The following is a 19,871-nucleotide window of genomic DNA, read 5'->3' on the forward strand; positions in this document are numbered from 1 at the left end:
ACCCTGGCCTTGCTGCTGAGGCCTCATCTCTGTCATCTTGTTTCATCCCTCTGTACTGTCACCTCCAGCTCTTTGTCATCGTCTTGTTTCTGTGTTGCTTTGAGTCCTTGTTCTGTCCCCTCAACTTGGCAGTGTCTGTTAACTTCTCCCCTTTCATTGCAGTTTCTTGTTGCTTTTATTTAAACTCATTACCTGGCAACACCATGCCTTAATAAGTGAGGAGAATTGCATTTGAATGGCAAGGTAGTTCTTCCCTATGTGCATCAAGGAGTAAAAGAAGGAGACTAGACATGTTCAGCAGTATTTATGTCAGTGCCCTTAATTTTAAATTATTTATGATCATTTATTAACTAGGAAATTGCTTTAACAGAATATTTGTCCAAGTTCTTCGTAATTTCTTATTGAAGGTCAGAGGTGATGTAAGTCCTGAAGATCTTTTGGACAAACAGGGTAATGGAAAAGCAGTTCTTCTGATGCTTATAACCATGGTTCTGTGCTGCAGTCCAGTCTGTGAAAAGCAAGCTCTGTTTGCTATTTGCCAGTCTGTGAAAGAGAATGGATTAGAACCTCACCTTGTGAAAAAGGCAAGTCTAACATTTTATTTTATATTTAGGTTATAAATTAAGGGTAGGTTACAATTGGAAGCTACAAAATGTTTATCTCAGTATTGAAATTTGTTAAATATTGTAAAGGTATGACTAACGTGGTACTTACGTAACTGAATTAATTTGTCTTTATATTTAATGACTTACATAGAAATAATGAAATCATTAAAGGCAATTTTAATGGTAAATCTTGTATGTTCAAAGCACAGATCTGAAATACAAATAGACTTTTATACATTGAATATTGCAGATCTCATTTAGAAAAATCATTCTACCCAGTGGAAGCAAGTTTTCCTATGTGGAAAATATGTAAAATAAATGCAGAGTATTGGAAGATGGTATGTGTTGTGTGGAATTCTATTTTGAAGTTCACAAGGGTGTACTGAAATTATTGCTGTTTATACTTCAGCCTTTCATGCTAGTCATTTTTTAAGTCCACATGTTCCTTTTATCCTTTTTTTCTGCTCACTGCTTCCTGGTTTTGTACACAGTCTGTACTGTGCAAAATGGGCACTGACCATCCTTTCTTAACTTGTGTGGGTTAGTTGTAGTTCCTTGATTGCCCTCTTCTGAGATATGGCAAAACAAATAGTAAAATGGCTTATGCTAAACAGGAGCTGAGTTACACAAATAATTCATTAAAAGGCTGGGGTGTACACATGGAGGTGTAATATTGTCAGTTTGCCATAGTACCATGTACTCCCTACACTATTTTCGCAATCTTAATTCATGCATTTCAGGTTTTGAAAAAAGTATCTGACATTTTTGGCTATAAAAGTATAGAAGACTTCATGACATCACATTTAGACTACTTGGTGATGGAGTGGCTGAAAATAAATGACAGTGGATATAGCCTGTCTGCTTTTCCTTACGTTCTTCTGAACTATACTAGCCTTGAGGAGTTCTACAGGTAAGTTTGCTATATAAAAGCATTACTTAGAATTTATTTACAATTGTGACACAGGGTCTCAAATTGCTAAATATAGCAATTAATCAGAATTTTGTTGTAAGGTGATGTATTGAGAAGTTTCAAAATGTATTCCAAGCATCACGTGTATTATATTTATGCAGGTAAGATTTTTTTTTGTGTGTGTGTAGCAGTAGCTAAACAGTGGTTATAAGTTTAGTTATACAGTAGAAGAATGGTATTTGCTCTAAGATGCTCGAGGTTTTTTTAAAAAGTAATTTAAGGACATTTTGGAAATGTATTTGCTATGTGTAGGTCTTGTTACAAAGTTCTGGTTCCACACCTGGTGATTAGAAGTCAGTTTGAAGATGTGAAATCACTTGCCAACAAGATTGAAAAAGACTGGAGACAAGTTCTGGCAGACTGTTTTCCAAAGTTACTTGTCAATATCCTGCCATACTTTGTCTATCAAAGCCATGGAAAGAGTCAAGTAGCAGAGCAAAGAGAAATGGCTTCTAAAGTTTACGACAGGCTTAAGGATGAAAACTGCTTAGGAAAACAGGTAGGTATCCATTTAAAATGTGTAAATTGAGTTCTCTGGTGTTTAACAGACCAGAAAGAAACATTTATGTATTATGTAAGCGTAAATAGTTCAAATTTATAGGTACAAAATTAGTATTTTAATTCAAGCTAGCCAATTTTTATCCCGAGGATTTCAAGTAGCTATTCAATAGAAACTTTCAGGCCAACAGTTGACTGAGGTATAATTTTTTTCAGAGTGCAAAAAAAAAATTTTTAACATTCATTATACAACCCTGAGTTTCTTTGTCGTATATCTGTCACATTTTCCTCTTAAAATATTTTTTAATGCTTTATGAGGAACCATCTTCTCCATAGGCAGACTCTGTGTTTGGAACTAGAAGTAAAAGGAAACATAATTTTTTTTCTATATACTGTAGGAAAGCAAATTGTTCTACCTGTGACTGCCATAGAGAAGCTTAACCAGGCTTAATTTATGAATGAATTGTATGCCATGGATAATGGAACAAATAGAGAATCTAGACAAGGAAAAGTGGGCTTTCTCAGAAGCCAAAGAAATAATTCTGGCTGAAATACCTTTTTCTTATTAAAATGCTATTTTTCTTCTTGTAGCAAATTGACAATTTATCTCATAATAACTTGCCAGAGATTGTGGTTGAACTGTTGATGACCTTACATGAACCAGCTGGTACCACGGTCGAAGGAGGGTCTCATCTAAGTAAATACATAAGGTATGAACTTGTAGGTTCTCTAAATGCTGAGTGTGTTTGTGTAACATTGTGCATTAGAATGTGTGCTTCAGGCATAAGAAGAGGTAACTCTGAAGCTGAGAACTGAAGGATTTACTGTCATTAGTAATGATACATCATAGTTGTGCCTTCATGGAGTTACTCCCCAAGATCAGGGAGGAGAAGCTCTGTAATACTGCAGCTGATGGAAGGAATGAACGGTGTGCAGGCAAATGCTGTTGTGTGTTGATGAGCTGGACTGCTGTGGCACTGCCAGTTTAGATTAGTTCAGGTTTGGATGGACTGCTGTCTCTGTTAAATTGGTCAGGTTTTAGTCTCTAAATTAAAGTGATTCTTTTAATGGTCTTTAATAACTAGAAGTCACAGAGAGGTAAAGTGAACTGTTTCTTGTAGTGGCAGATCTTGTCTTTGGTAAGGAGATTGCTTAACCAATGTCAAATAAACAAATTCCTAATTAATAGAAATAGTCTAGTGCCATAAATGTCTTCAAGTTTATTAGCTTTTCAGTCATTGTTGTTGTCCTAAAATATCCCTATTTGTTTAATAATTTTCCAGATTTTTATGTTCAGATAGAAATTTTTGGAAAAACATTGCATTTTTTGAAGTTCTTGAAGAAGATACCTTTATTGTAAAAATACTAAGTTGAAAGAAACCAAAGCATTTCTGGGAAAATCTGCCAAAAGTTAAACGGCTGAGGATTTAAGAACTCTTTAAAAATTTTTTTGTAGTGAGTTTATTAACAGACTGTGGTGTCTGCTTGTAGACAAAGCTCTTCTTTCTAAGAAGGAAATGGTAAGAATAAGAGTGATGAAACTTAGATTATGCACTTTTATTTCTACCATGATGCATTTCTTTTCTTTTTGAGGTCCCAGAAGACCTCACTACCCTGTTTTTATGTCAAGATTCATGATTGCTTTTTTCTCAGCCAAATTGTTCCCACAATTACAAAATGCAGAAGATTTACCCATGACTTGTAATTAGATTTTTGTACTAAATACCTTAGATGAGACAAATTATCTTAAAAAAAAAAAAAAAAAAAAGGATGTTAAAAAAAAACAGTTTAGAAAGCTGCCCTAGGGGGAAAACACAGCTGCCATAGAGGGACAACAAGCAGCTACAAAATAAGGTGCATGTCACTTTTCTGGATGCTTTTGGTGCTTCTTACTGAAAGCAGAAAATATTTTCTAGGAATTAATGTGTTTATTCATTAAGACTTACTGTATTAGATACAAGTGGTTTGATTTTTGAGAAGAAAAATATAACTCCTTTTTATTCATTTAGGGAACTGGATCCTGCTCCTAATCCTCCTCATTTTCCATCTTATGTGATTAAGGCAACCTTGGACTATATTAGCAACTGTCATAAAAGCAAATTAAAAAGTATTGTAGAAGTTCTTTCTAAAAGCCCTGTAAGTATGTAATGATGATTTTACTTTTCTGTAGAATGCAAAATTTCTATTATGGGTACCTCTTAGTCAAATAAGACATTTTCATCATTTCTATGTGAGGAAAATAAACCACCTTAGACCCTTTTCTGTTCATTTGTTTGCCTTCTGAAATGGGAAATGTCCTTAATTCAGGGACAGAGTTAAGTGCATTATATAATTATATTATTTTATTAATTATTATAATATACGTGTTATACAATATGTCTTATATAAATGCATAAATTATGTAATTATATACATTATATAATACACGCAAAGTAAAGAGGATTATTTTAAAGGTTGGGGAAATCTCTGTGTACCAGACATGGTTTAGAATGTGGCATATTTGTCACATGTCTGAAGAATGTTCTAAAATAATTATATTTGGTCAATTTTAACTAAATACAGCCTACAATTAAAATATAAAACTTGCTTACTTTTAGTGACAGTGTTAAATTTTATACTCAGTGATATTGACACTTGATTTTCATTTGTTAAAGGCAAATATGAAGACATAGGAAATTATACAGCCCTGCAATAAATCATAAACATATTACTGTCTTCTAACATTGTTTCTTAGAAATGTATCTTTTTAAAGTTACGCTGTGTTATTGCGTATGTTGTCAACAATTTACTTGGCCTATTTATAAATAATCTAAAAATAAGAAAAAAACTTTACTGAACCATGTTTTAGCTAAATCTTTTGAGTGTAAAAGTTAGTATTGCCAGACAGTGGAATAAGTTTTTTAAAATGTTACACAACCTGCCTAGTGTTTTAAAATGACTTTTTTTTTTAAGTTTACGGTTTTAACAGTTGCAATCTATAGTGCTGTGTTCTGTGAAATGGTGCAGTTTGCACACATGAACATTATGTTTGAAAAAATACAGGTTGAATCCTTACCTGATGTTTCAATGGTTTTTATTTGATGTTTTTCCTCTTGGTAAAAATTGCCATAACTGTTTGGCTTTCTGAAAAATGTACACAACATTTCACATGTTGGGGGAATAAAAAAGGAAAATTAGGAGGTATGTGGCTTATTGTCCTGTTTGGAGAATTGGTTTCTCTGTAGGTCTTTTGTTTGTTTAAAGCAATAAAAATAATGAAGCTTTTTTGCCAATGTTAGGTTTTAGGTTTTTAAAGTTTTTTCTTGATATCTGTATTGACATTATGAATAATTTTTTTACTCCTATTTTATTCATTTTTAGGATTCGTTCCAGAAAATCCTTCTAGCTCTTTGTAAGCATGCATCAGATACAAAAAACATGTATAAGAAACACAGAGTTCTCGTAATCTATCACTTGTTTGTTGGTCTGTTACTTAAAGAGATCAAGGACAGTTTAGGAGGAGCCTGGGCTTTTGTCCTCCGAGATGTAATTTACACCCTGATTCACCACATCAATAGCAGGTAAAGAAAGTAATTAGATCTTCTGTCTGTGCTCCTTGGCTTCTGTAAACTTACATTTTGATATTGCTAGCAGATGTTAATTAATCAGTAAAATTAGTTAGAATTTGCTAAAATTAAAAATTAAATCACTATTCTTTTATAATTTCAGAATTTAAACAGAGAACTCTTACTAAAATATGGACTAATCTGTGCTAGCCTTGTATTTAGATGTTTGCTATACTGCAGGTTTTGTATCTGTAATAGGCTATCAAATTGTAGGAATAAGCAGTGTTGGGAGATTTTGATGGCAGGGTGTTTAGGAATTTAAAGCATATGGGAGAAAAATTTAAAGTTTGGAGTTAGGGGCAAAGTAAGCACATGTCAAATAAAATGCGCTTATTGAGTTAATTGGAGTGTTGACATTAACATTCTCACCAGTGAGTACCTAGCAAAGTGAGAACTGCTACATGTTATCTTAGCTTGCTTTCAGGTTGAGGAAACTGGTCCTTTTTCAGGTTAAAATTTAAGTAGGATTCTTGCCTTTTACAAAGAAGGCTACAGGTATTTTCTTATTTGAGCTTTAACTCTGGGTTTCACAGTTATTTGCATAAATGTCTCTGAGTTTATGTATAAATTGATTGCTTGGCTGGTTTGAAGCATTTCATACCCTGAGATATTGAAGAGATGTGTGGATTTTATGGTAAATGCATTATTATGGGATAAGTTGTTGTGTTGAACATTGAGCTGGGGTGGGGCTGTTGAGGCACTGGAGAGCAATGCTGCCGTTCAGAGGGACCTCACCTAGCTACAGGGGTGAGACAACAGGTCCTTGTGGGGCTGAACAAAAGCAACCCCTAAGTCTCTCACCTGGGGTGGAATATCCCGGGTGATATCCCACCATGATTATCACCAGGATATCCCATCATGAGTTCAGGCTTGGGGTCTGTCTAGAAGAGGAGCTGGATGAGTCAGCAGCTCACCTTTTATCACCGCAGGCTGACCGTGTACTCAGCTGTGCTGGCAGGAGCATGGCCAGCAAGCTGAAGGAAGCAGCCATTCCCCCCTTGAGTCTTATTAGAGATAATGAATGACAAACCAGGATGGCTTGAGTGGAAGACCCCAGAGGGGAAAAACTGAGTTGATCTAATTTCTCTTCTCCAATTTCTGGAGGGGAAGATTCCTTGTGGGGAAGGTAGAGCCAGATTTTTCTTAGAAGTGCACAGTGAAAAGACAAGGGGTAGCACCCAGCAAGCTGCAGTATGGGAGATTGTGGTTGGACGTAAGGGAAAGGATTTTCACAGTGAGAATAGTCAAACAGTGGAGCAAGTTTCTCAGGGAAGCTATTGGTTCTCCATCCAAGGAATATGTCAGAATTCAGCTCAACAAAACCCTGAGAACCTGATCTGAATTTGAAGCTGACCCTGCTTCGGGGGGGAAGCTGGACTAGATAATCTCCAGGTGTCCTTTATAACCTAATTTTTTTTTAAACTGATGGTCATTTTGGATAGAGAAGGATTCAGAGAGCATGTTTCCCACTTTGTTCTGCTTCTGTCAAGATTGTCCTGACAAATAATAATCTAAAACCTGTTTGGGGATTTTTTTCTCTTTGGTATATATTTTTCTACAAGGTTTTATTCCGTTTTCTAAAGTGATCAGTCAAATTCAGTGTGTTTCAGTTTTTCTGTGTCTCCTGAGATAAGTCTTTAGAGCTGATTGACAGAGTTATTAAATTGTAAAGTTTAGAATAAATTCTTCCTGGTTTTCTTTTCCTTTTCCCATATTATTCCCTGATGTATAAAATGTTGATACTTGAGACAGTAACAATTGGTATTTCTTCTATTTCGCTTTGTTTCCTGTGACAGACCCATCATAGTCAGAGACATATCCATGCGCAGCTTTTCACTCTGCTGTGATCTTCTGCATCATGTTTGCCACACAGCAGTTACATGTTGCAGCGATGCTCTGGAGACCCACCTTCATGTTATTGTAGGAACCCTAATACCTCTTGCCATGGACCAGTCTCAGATTCAGGAACAGGTAGTTTTGTGTTGCCGTTTATTCCTTACCTGTTAGCTTTCCAGTTCATGTTCACTGTTCTTAAGGCTCTATCTATACTCATGCTCAATTTTAATTCCTTTTTCCTATGCTTTGGAGATTTATATAAAAACTGTTATTTGGGATGTAATACTATGCCTTTAATTTTTTTTAATGCAATTTCACTTTTGGTACTACTGTTTTGCCAAATAGCACATCAAGTAGCTAAGCAATTCCTTGAAAAACTGTGGATGATTTCATGGGAAATATGATGAAGAGCTTTGGTATGAGAAGGTGTCTAAAGGACAAAGAAGAAGTGTGTGCAGAGAATAGATTTCAGTAGTTGAGCTGTTTATTTAACGAATTATCATTAAAAAGAAATGTAGCGCACAGGCCTTAAAAAAGGAAACAAAGCAGTTTCTGTTGTGTGACAAGCATTGTTTTCCCTCTGGTGTTGCTTTTTATGTGCATTCTGCTGGGGCTAAAAATATAAGAAGATTCAGAGACTTAAAATTAGTAGCTGTAGGTGAGAAGAGTGTGCCTGTTCCACTTCAGTCCTCATGTTGCCTTCTGGCTTAATCTGATCCCATTGTACCACAGGCATCTCCATGGTTGCACTGTAGCCCTACGCTGTCCTCCTCCTTGTACTTCCAGTTCACCTGGAGGGCTGTGGTGATCCAGCTGAAAATAGCCTGGCAATCTTGTTTCACAGCTTCGTGATTGTGATCAGATTTACAGTATCTCTATGTAAACAGTTGCACATGCACGTCTGCAAAGGCAACATGTCAGGGTATACCTGGGCAGGAAAAAAGTGGGGAGGACAGAAATTTCTCTGTATTGGAACTGATGTAAAACATGAAACCTTCTCATATCATACTCCTGCAGGGATGCCCACCTTCTAGGGATCACTTTTCAGTTTCTTCTTTTTTATTTTTTCTTCTAGCATTGAATGGAGACTAGTTGATAATTTTCAGGTAAATACAAGTCTTCAAATAAAACCCTCATCATTTAGATTTAAAACTCCTCAAAGGTGCTTGGATTGAATATCCAGTTGCATTGATTTTTAAGTAAAGCATAAAAGCAGTGTTTTTCCAAAGAAGGTATAGCACCTCTTTGACAAGCATTTATTCAAGTTGTAGATATGTTGTTACACAAATTCTGCCAGAGTTCAGTGATTTGGGTAGTAAGTTATGACATATAGGCATTTGTCTAAATTTCAAATTACCAGCACTTTGGTAAGAACAATAAAGTCCTAATATATTACACCAGAACTACTTGGGTGCAGCGTGTTGTTAAATCATTGTGAATATCGTAGAGATGATATTGAATCTCAGCATTTGAAATCAGCTTAATCAAAGGACAGAATAAAACTGCAGGCTGTGATAGTAAAAGCTTTGATTTCTGTTTGGGAGGAGGAAGAGCAAAAATGCCCCACCATTTTACAATGTATCTGTGATTTCCCCAAGCCTCTAAACATCTTACAGCTTTTAGCAGTGTAAATAAATCATCTTACCAGTTTAATGGAACTTAGAGAAATACAAACTTTATAACCTGAATAAGAAATATGGCTCAAAAATGTTCCTTTGTCTTTTTTGGTTTTTGTTTACTTTTGATGTTCAGGTCCTAGGCTTGTTGAAGTATCTGGTGATAGATAATAAGGATAATGAAAGTCTGTACCAAGCAATCAAAAGCTTAGATCCTTTTCCTGAATATCCAGCTTTTAAAGATTTGCGAGCAGCTCAACAGAAAATAAAATACAGTAAAGGATCATATTCTCTTTTGGAGGTAATTACACTTTAAAATACATCTCACAATATAATCGTTTTTTGTAATGCAAACTTTCCACAGAAGAAGTATTTTCTAACTGTAGTTTAAGTTTAAATGAGACATGTGGAGTCTTTTTATTGCTGGTTTCAGCCACGGAGATACTTGTAGGTCTCCACTTTTACTTTGCATCCACGTTGTGAACTGCTGAGAGCCACTTCTTTACCTTTGTTTGTATGCTATATGGGTTTAATACAGTGTTGTTTTGCAGGAAATTAATCACTTTCTCTCAGTCGGGGTTTGTGATTCACTGCCCTTGACACGGCTTGAAGGACTGTATGATTTACGCAAAAAGTTGGAACAATATAAAGATCAGATGAAGGATCTCCTGAAAATTTTCCAGGGTACTGATATCTGATTATGTGTTTTATTTCTTTTCTACCTGGTTTTAGGTGTTTAGTGATGTACCCTATTCTAATTTGACATTGAATGTTTTATTTTTTGTCTTGGTTTTTGTATGTTTAACAATGTAATATTATAATTTCACATGCAGAGTAGAATGACATTTATGATTCATGCAACATCAGAAGTATCTTTAGCAAAGTGCATTATAAATACTAGATGAGATGTTACATGATAGAGAGGATAAAATACCCTTCAAGCTTTTGGCATGGGGCATGCATGATTGTGAGTGACCAGGTTAATGTAGAAGTATATTGATTTATTATTGCTTAGTGAGTTTTCTTGTATATGAATCTCCCTATTCTTTTAAATGTAATGAAGCTTCAATTTATTAAAGGCATATTAGAAAGTAAAACTCTCAGAATAAATGGCAGGATTTAGTTTAGCTGGATTTTGACAGGTGCCAGGATTGTGTTTCAGTCCTCAATCCAGACTCAGTTTCTTCCTATTTTGGTTTTCAGATAATTGTGCCAGACCATTTCACTTTTCTCCTCTGCATCAAGTTTCCATCAGCTTGTGTGCATGACAGGAAGATAAAAAGAGATGATGTAATTAATTGTCAATAAGGGCAAAGTAAAATTTGGATAAGAATTGTAATCTTGTAAGGCCACGGTGCAAGTGCATTTTGGCCCCTACATCCTGTATATCATTTACAATTTTAGTTTCCAAACTCTGTCTGAACAGAGTTAGTGAAAGGGCAACAAGCTTGTGTGGAGCAACTTCCGTCAGAGGAGAGCCTTGTGAGACTGGGAAAGAGATAGACTAGAAATAGAGGGAGGTGTATGAACTGGTGAAGCATAAGTAGGGAGTATGAAGTAGGGAGTAGGTGTATGAACTGGTGTGAACGATGAAGCATAAGTAGGGAGTACTTACCGCTTTTATCATAGTGAAGGAATTAAAGCCCAGAATTAAATCCCAGATTAAATTATACAAGAAAAATCGTGTAATTTCTTCAAAATATATTTACCATGCAATTTACTGTGGAGATTAACCACATAACTGGCCTTAAAACAAGTTGGACATATTTTGTAGAGATTATTAGGTATGAAGATGTGCTCAGGCAAGACCTGAGAAGAAGTACTTTCTCTTGCTTTGCTGGAGATGGGCTGGCAGGCTTGATGGGCCTGTTGCCTTGCTTTTGCCTTATAATAAAATTCTATTAAGCACTTTAAAATATATTATTATATGTATTCATTTTTATAAAGATGTAAACAAGCAAAAAGTCCAATTCCAGGTTTCCACTCTGATTAGCACTTTTTAAAAAAGGACTGCTTTCTTGGTGGTTTTTTTCTTCCTTACACTGACATATTTTTTCCTAGACCATTTTGTTTAGAATGTTTATTTTTAAAAAAACCTCAGGCAGAGAGCAAATATATAAGGAAATACCCATCTTGAGAGTTTATAATTTGGCAAGGTTAATTTGGCAACCGAAAGCTAATCAAATTCTTAGAAATTCCTGGTGGAAAGCCTAATTTTGAGGTATTCCTTGGATTCAGATTTAGAACAGAATGATGACATTAGCTTAAGGGCTGTCAGTGGAGCCACATAGTATGACTTCACTGTTTCAAATAGCATTCTTACACTAACTTATAGTAATATTTAATGTATTTAATTATAATTTTTGCATCAAAACACTGAAAATAATAGCATATGTGCATTCTAGTTTAGGGGATTCTTTGGCTTATTCAAATGCACAGACATTTTTCCAAGCCATAATGAATAAGAAAAATCAGTAATTTAGTTGATGTACTGTTTAATACCAACTTGCTGCAACATTAGTAATGCATATTGATATTTGTAGGTAAAAGACACTGAAGTGGTGTTTTCTTCTAATAACTTCACGTTACAAATATACTGACATGTTTGGCATCTATTTTTCTTTCTGAATGATAGAAAAGCCAGAAGATTCTGTAGTAGTGAAATTGGTGGTGAGCTTACTGCAGCTGTCCAAGATGGCAGTTAACCATAGAGGAGAAAAAGCAGTGCTGGGTAAGTTAATCAGTCCCACAGGCAAATTAGGGCTGTCATTGCAAACACCAGACTGCAACTGTGCTTGTTCTCAGTGTTTTTTCCCACTGTGCTTCCCACTTCAACACACCTGCAGAGTATGAAGGAAAGAGCAGGGAAATATATTTTGTTTTCTTTCTGTTGAACATTTAACATCCCTTGTTAAAAATTATTTTCAAGGTCAGTTTTGTTTTGTTTTATTTCACCTTTTTTCAGTAGTTATATATTTTAATAAAGTATTTTGTCTGTAAAGCAAATGAGGGACACATTGATACACACTTTTATGTAAAATGTAGATTAATTCTTACTGAGGTTACAGTCTACTGTTTGGGGTCACACAGGCTGCTGTTTGTACTTACCATACCCTTTAGGGATTGAAAATGAGTGATTCTGACCTTTTGCATTTGCCAGTTTCTGACAGAAGTAAACATAAAATACATATCTGATATAAGCTGGAAAACCCAGAGCCGCAGGCACTCCTAGAAAATTGAGTTAAAAAGCATAACTGATATTTATGAGTCTTCAGCTGCAAAATTTGTTTATATGTAATTTTAATCATAAAGCTCCTTAAGTGATTATTTATAAATGTTTGCTGCTTTTTACCCATAACAGTCTCAGTTCTAAAAGTAGGGTGAGACCTTGTTTTAGTGTGCTTAAGACTACAGAAAGACTATAAAATTACATGCGTTTGCAGAGGCTGTTGGAAGTTGCTTGGGAGAAATAGGTCCCATGGATTTCTCCACCACAGCTCTCCAGCGTGCTGAAAATGCACTGGATTCTAGAGCAGCAGACTTACTTGAAGATAGAAAACTTCAGTGGGTCTTCATAATGTTAATTCAAATAAACACTGCTTTAACAGATAATTGGTGAGTATTCTTACTTATTTAGTTAGCTCAAAGCAAAATAGTAGTCATTAAGTTTTACATTGTTCAGATCACCTCAGAGTAACTCTTGTGAACTTACTTGAAGATAGAAAACTTCAGTGGGTCTTCATAATGTTAATTCAAATAAACACTGCTTTAACAGATAATTGGTGAGTATTCTTACTTATTTAGTTAGCTCAAAGCAAAATAGTAGTCATTAAGTTTTACATTGTTCAGATCACCTCAGAGTAACTCTTGTGTTCTTAATACCTGTTAGTGTCCGACCATGTGCTTCTCCAAGGGTCAGATTATTTACTCAGTCAGCCTTAGATGTTTCCTAGAAATTCTGTAGTAGAATGCAAGCCAGAGAATCTCCTCTGTGCTGGAGAGGGTAGCAGTGCTGTGGAGTAAATACTCTGGCTTTGTTTTGTAATAAAATGTGCAATGGCATATTCCTTCTCCAAAAATTTCTGATTTGATGCACACATAGATTGTGGAATTATTTGTCTTGTATATTTATAAAGGTGATTTTGAAAATAAAATACCTGAATGAAATTAATAATAACTATGTTGTGTGTATGTTATTTTTTCAGTATTGATGTTAGAGCTGCTGCTGTTTCCTGTTTGAAAAACATATTAGCCACCAAGTCTGGCAATGAATTTTGGGAAGTTTATAAAAGTAAAGCTGATCCCATGTTAATCTATCTACAGCCTTTCAGAACATCTAGGAAAAAGGTACTTCTGATACACCTTATATACATGGCATATGGAGTAGAGAAAAAAAGAAATATATGTATTTTTTTAAAAAGCAGATTTAAAAGTATATTTGAGATAGGCTTTGATAAATGCCAAATTTGGCGTCAATATAATTGCAAATCTGATTGCTTTTGTACATCTGTTTCTCCTTTCTATTTTACCAGTTGCAGCTTTCCCTTCATGTAGGAAATTACTAATTTGACATTAGAAAGCTGTGTGGTTTCATTTAGACAGGCAATTTTTGGTTATCTGATTAATAATGTAATACATTCTTTCTCAGGATTCCAGTGTTATTTGATGCAAAAAAAAGGTGGAAAATAAGTCAGAAAAAAGTGCATAATTAACCATAAATCAGATATTTCCTAATTTTCAATCTTTTCATTTGTAAATTAAATGTGATGCCTAATGTGACCTTGTTGATGTTACCAGTAAAATTTTGTTTTTAATACTTTCATATTTCTTTGGAAAACTTTACATTTGCATGAACAAAATTGATATTGTTAATCATTTGAAGGACCAGTTAATATATTTTAATGTGTACACTGCAGCATTTTAAAATGCCATAGAATTTTTAATTGTTTGCAATATGTATATTTTCCTTGTAGTTTCTTGTAGTACCTGCCAATGATACAGAGGCTCCTTTAGAAAGATTGGATGACACAAACCTGTGGATTCCTCTGGGAGAAAGTCACGAGACCTGGATCAAGCACCTTACTAGTTCAATATTGGACAGTGGAGGTGTGAAAAATGAAGTTCTCCAGTTAATGAAGCCACTGTGTGAGGTGAGCTAAATCACTGTATGTGTGCTGTGATGCACAAGAAATACAATTACTCGTCTTGATAGCAACTAGTAGTTTCTGCTGTTAAATAATTCAGGACCTTTGTAGTCATATATTGCAGGTACTCATAAAATATGCTCTCAAAATACAGAATTTAAAAGATAATTGTAAACATAAGTGAACTTTATATGGCTTCTTTAACTGAATGCCAGCATAGCCCTGTTGAGTGGTTTGCATGTTCTTTCACAGCTCTCCAGCGTGCTGAAAATGCACTGGATTCTAGAGCAGCAGACTTACTTGAAGATAGAAAACTTCAGTGGGTCTTCATAATGTTAATTCAAATAAACACTGCTTTAACAGATAATTGGTGAGTATTCTTACTTATTTAGTTAGCTCAAAGCAAAATAGTAGTCATTAAGTTTTACATTGTTCAGATCACCTCAGAGTAACTCTTGTGAAGTGTTCTTAATACCTGTTAGTGTCCGACCATGTGCTTCTCCAAGGGTCAGATTATTTACTCAGTCAGCCTTAGATGTTTCCTAGAAATTCTGTAGTAGAATGCAAGCCAGAGAATCTCCTCTGTGCTGGAGAGGGTAGCAGTGCTGTGGAGTAAATACTCTGGCTTTGTTTTGTAATAAAATGTGCAATGGCATATTCCTTCTCCAAAAATTTCTGATTTGATGCACACATAGATTGCGGAATTATTTATCTTGTATATTTATAAAGGTGATTTTGAAAATAAAATACCTGAATGAAATTAATAATAACTATGTTGTGTGTATGTTATTTTTTCAGTATTGATGTTAGAGCTGCTGCTGTTTCCTGTTTGAAAAACATATTAGCCACCAAGTCTGGCAATGAATTTTGGGAAGTTTATAAAAGTAAAGCTGATCCCATGTTAATCTATCTACAGCCTTTCAGAACATCTAGGAAAAAGGTACTTCTGATACACCTTATATACATGGCATATGGAGTAGAGAAAAAAAGAAATATATGTATTTTTTTAAAAAGCAGATTTAAAAGTATATTTGAGATAGGCTTTGATAAATGCCAAATTTGGCGTCAATATAATTGCAAATCTGATTGCTTTTGTACATCTGTTTCTCCTTTCTATTTTACCAGTTGCAGCTTTCCCTTCATGTAGGAAATTACTAATTTGACATTAGAAAGCTGTGTGGTTTCATTTAGACAGGCAATTTTTGGTTATCTGATTAATAATGTAATACATTCTTTCTCAGGATTCCAGTGTTATTTGATGCAAAAAAAAGGTGGAAAATAAGTCAGAAAAAAGTGCATAATTAACCATAAATCAGATATTTCCTAATTTTCAATCTTTTCATTTGTAAATTAAATGTGATGCCTAATGTGACCTTGTTGATGTTACCAGTAAAATTTTGTTTTTAATACTTTCATATTTCTTTGGAAAACTTTACATTTGCATGAACAAAATTGATATTGTTAATCATTTGAAGGACCAGTTAATATATTTTAATGTGTACACTGCAGCATTTTAAAATGCCATAGAATTTTTAATTGTTTGCAATATGTATATTTTCCTTGTAGTTTCTTGTAGTACCTGCCAATGATACAGAGGCTCCTTTAGAAAGATTGGATGACACAAACCTGTGGATTCCTCTGGGAGAAAGTCACGAGACCTGGATCAAGCACCTTACTAGTTCAATATTGGACAGTGGAGGTGTGAAAAATGAAGTTCTCCAGTTAATGAAGCCACTGTGTGAGGTGAGCTAAATCACTGTATGTGTGCTGTGATGCACAAGAAATACAATTACTCGTCTTGATAGCAACTAGTAGTTTCTGCTGTTAAATAATTCAGGACCTTTGTAGTCATATATTGCAGGTACTCATAAAATATGCTCTCAAAATACAGAATTTAAAAGATAATTGTAAACATAAGTGAACTTTATATGGCTTCTTTAACTGAATGCCAGCATAGCCCTGTTGAGTGGTTTGCATGTTCTTTCTCAAGTTTGATTAATTGTGAGTTTGGTTGTAACCTGAGAAAGACAACCAAAAAGCATTTCTTTCTCAGCAGCTCCTGTGCATTATTGTTTTCTAGGTGAAAACAGACTTGTGTCAAACTTTGCTTCCATACCTAATTCATGATACCCTTCTTCATGACTCAGATGAATCTTGGAGAAATCTTCTGTCACTTCATATCCAGAAGTTTTTTACAGCCTGTTGCAAATTTGCCTCATCTAGTAGATCTACTCCAAATTCTGATTCAGGTAATGCCATAATATTTTTGTTTCAGCTAAAAAAGGGATTCTGGTTGTGAAAAAACTATCTTCTAGTATCAAATGTATGATGTGCACTTGTGGGCAGGCAGAATTTAGAAGCTTCTGCCCAATTATTTTTTTTCAGTGGAGATACCAGTAATTTTGAAGCTATTCATTGGCAGCGTCTGAGAAGATTCTTCTATTTAACTCATTTTCTTATTCACACCTGGATAATGTTTAGTACTTGCTGAATTTAGATGTTATCCAGTGTCTTGTGCTGCAAGACTGAGTCATGGACTGCCTTTGAAAATGATTGATTTGCAGTCAAATTCCTCTCTTACTCAAACAAGAGCAATAAAAAGCAGGTTTCACCTGAATTTTCCCCTTGGAGAAGACTAACCCTTCCTTTAACTACTGCCTAATATTGATAATGATCTTCCTGTACATTCCTATACAATGTAACAAAAGACTTGTTCCATTCCAGCAAAATAAAAGGAGGTTGTAACCAAAAGAACTGCAGCAGAGTATGAGAAAGGCAGTAAGTTCATTTTAACAAAAAGCACCTTTTAATCAAACTATTCACATCCTTTACAGTTAGATTATGGTTGAAGTTAGCAGAAATCCTTGTACAAGTAAGATTTTTGTTTTTAAACAGTGGGAATGGTACATGCACTTTTTCTCAGGAGCTGAAATAAATACAGTAACTTCAGATTAGGGTGGTGTTTTGTTTTGTTTTGGGTTGGTTTTATTTTTTGTGCAGTACCTACTGTGCTGTATCTTCTAACTCCCTTCTTCAGTGGCAAATCACCAAAGGAATGAGTCTGTACAATGTCTTGCAGTCTCTTTGGAGGCAAGTCATGTAAGCTTCAGGTTGTCAGAGAGGAAGAGGAACCCTTAGTATTGCACTTTTTAGTAAGAGTGGTGTAAATAACCCTAGTGATGCTAGGTGTATTTTTAAGTACTTTTTTGGATGCTCACTAGCCTGGACTGAAATACTAGAACAATATTCTTCCACATTTTTTAATTCAGGTGACAAGCTGTTTCTACGACTCAGATGTTTTCATAATTGTTTCACTTCGTAAGATAGAGAATGATTAACAACTTTATATTTCTTCCCTGGAAGCAGCCAGGGAAAATACTGCGCAAATTTATGCTCAGATGTATAGAGTGACCCAAAATATTCTAAGAAAAATATGAAGGGATTTTTCCAAGTTTTATAAACTTGCACTTAGTTCAATGATACCAGTGAGCAAATGATGGAGGCTCCTTCAAACATTGTGATTCATAGAATCACAGTTAATTAGTTTGGAAAAGACCTCTGAGATCATCGAGTCCAACCTGTGGCTGAACACCCCCATGTCAGCTACACCATGGCACTGAGTGCCATGTCCAGCCTTTCCTCAAACACCTCCAGGGACAGTGACTCCACCACCTCCCTGGGCAGGCCATTCCAATGTCTAATCACCCTTTCTGTGAAGAAATTCTTTCCTAAAAGAATGCTATGCAAGGGATACTTACTGAGGCAATAAGTGCAAAAAAAAAAAAAAAAAAAAAAGAAAGACATATAGAAGCTTTAAATGGAATTCTCCAGATGAAAAACTGTCCTGGTAGCAGAAAAAAAACCCCAAACGTTTACAGGTAAATGGGAGGCGCAGTAGCCAACTCAGCAAAGATATGTTAATTCCAAAATTGGAGTCATAGAACATCAGTATTCAAAGCAAAAATTTTAATCATCTGGTAGCTGCCAGTTTCTTCAAGTAGAAGCTGTTGCCCTGGGAAAACAAGGAGAAAGCTCTTCCTATGAAATCTGGGTAAATTTCATTCCAAACCATCAGAATCCAAACTGGAAAAAATCAAGCAGTTGGACATGGGAGATTTAAATGCTTCTGATCAGGTTTATTTCTGTTTGTAGGAACACACAAAATGCCCAGATACTTTTTTAATGTGGCTTTTGCTTTCTTTAGGAGAAATTGCTACTTCTGCATCTTACTGTAATGTAGTAGTAATCAAACCTTTGCTTGTGTGCTCCCTATTTCTTGCTTCTTTTAATTGGTAATTCAGAAATGACCAGAGGAATAAAAAAAATATTAACCCAATCACCAAAACACAACCTGTAGCCATCTGTTTTTCTTTTTTAATCCAGAAGCAACACATGGAAACATAGATTCTATGAAAGTATGGGCCTGTGTGTGGAAAGTAGGGGGTTTTGTGTAACCATACACACTCTAAAATCTGCAATGAAGTAATTTAATAAGAAGTATTTCTGTGACTTTGGAATAACTTATATGGCAGAAGCCTAATGGAAGAGGTCTGTTATGGAGCTTTTTATAATGATGTTAGTTCATCTCTGAATGCTGTAAGAAAAAATAGAATTCATAAACTAATAATACAAAGTTTCATAAAATTGTGGTGTAAACTACTATGATGTCACTAACATCATGTAACGGGAAGAAATACATTTTGTGACAAACTATTAATTTAATCTTGGAAGTGCAATTCAAAGAAGCTTTTAGTTATTTTCTTGACTACAAAATAGACCTTTTTGTCTTGTAAATGGATATGTTATGACAAAAGTTCACTATATTCTTTCCTTTGAAATATACATCCCAGAGCAAGAAACCCATAATTTTAGAAGTTTGGATAAAGTATCTCGACGAGCCATGCTTGCTGTTGTTGATTACTTGAGAAGACAAAAGAGGTGAATTCAAGCTTTTCAAAATGTTGCCTTATTTAATTGTGACTGTTCAAAGATCTGTTGGTGTTCTAGGTTAAAGAAAAAGAACATGGTAGAGGACATACTGGTTAAAAGAAAAGATACAGTAGTGACCTTGCATTTGTTACAGAAGTGATATGGCTACCCTTGAAGGGTTCTAACTATGCTGAAGGAGTTTTCTAAAACCCTTTTGTCTGGTAAACTTCTTGTGGTATGGGTTTTCCAGGGACTAAGATAAAAGTAGCCTTTGGAAAGCTTTATAGTTAGTATTGGATTTATTTTGTTTAATGTTCGAGAAAAGGTCTGTTACAGCAGTATTGAAGTCTTTATTTAATCAGATCTGTTTCAGGTACAGTTTTTGATGACAGCTTCTGGCTAGACCTGAATTATCTGGAGGTTGCTATGGCAGCACAGTCTTGTGCTGCTCACTTCACAGCCTTGCTCTACGCAGAAATCTACGCAGACAAGATAAATAGGGATAAGCAGCAAGAAAGGTAGGAGGAGTGCTCTTTCTTGACATTTCTGGTAAAATGGATCATGTTTTGTGAGTTCCAGCAGTGTTTTGGTTTTAGTTATATGAAAAGTCAAGCTTTAAAAATACTCCGTAGGTGTGTGTATGGACATGGAAAGTATTTCCAGTCCTT

General features: G+C 35.0%; 1 protein-coding gene across 1 annotated transcript in view; it reads left to right on the forward strand.

Moving 5' to 3' along the window:
- ATM (ATM serine/threonine kinase) overlaps window positions 1–19,871 on the forward strand; it is a 62,022-nt gene that overhangs the window by 17,066 nt on the left and 25,085 nt on the right. Inside the window, 16 exon segments of the mRNA XM_017729522.1 lie at window positions 408–584; window positions 1,346–1,515; window positions 1,828–2,074; window positions 2,665–2,783; window positions 4,083–4,209; window positions 5,434–5,633; window positions 7,475–7,649; window positions 9,267–9,431; window positions 9,682–9,814; window positions 11,766–11,861; window positions 12,574–12,745; window positions 13,336–13,477; window positions 14,104–14,280; window positions 16,355–16,523; window positions 19,125–19,212; window positions 19,566–19,721. Of these exon segments, the coding sequence (XP_017585011.1) occupies window positions 408–584; window positions 1,346–1,515; window positions 1,828–2,074; window positions 2,665–2,783; window positions 4,083–4,209; window positions 5,434–5,633; window positions 7,475–7,649; window positions 9,267–9,431; window positions 9,682–9,814; window positions 11,766–11,861; window positions 12,574–12,745; window positions 13,336–13,477; window positions 14,104–14,280; window positions 16,355–16,523; window positions 19,125–19,212; window positions 19,566–19,721 (2,513 nt within the window).

Source organism: Corvus brachyrhynchos, unplaced genomic scaffold, assembly GCF_000691975.1.
Source record: "Corvus brachyrhynchos isolate BGI_N302 unplaced genomic scaffold, ASM69197v1 scaffold253, whole genome shotgun sequence".
Lineage (NCBI taxonomy): Eukaryota > Metazoa > Chordata > Aves > Passeriformes > Corvidae > Corvus > Corvus brachyrhynchos.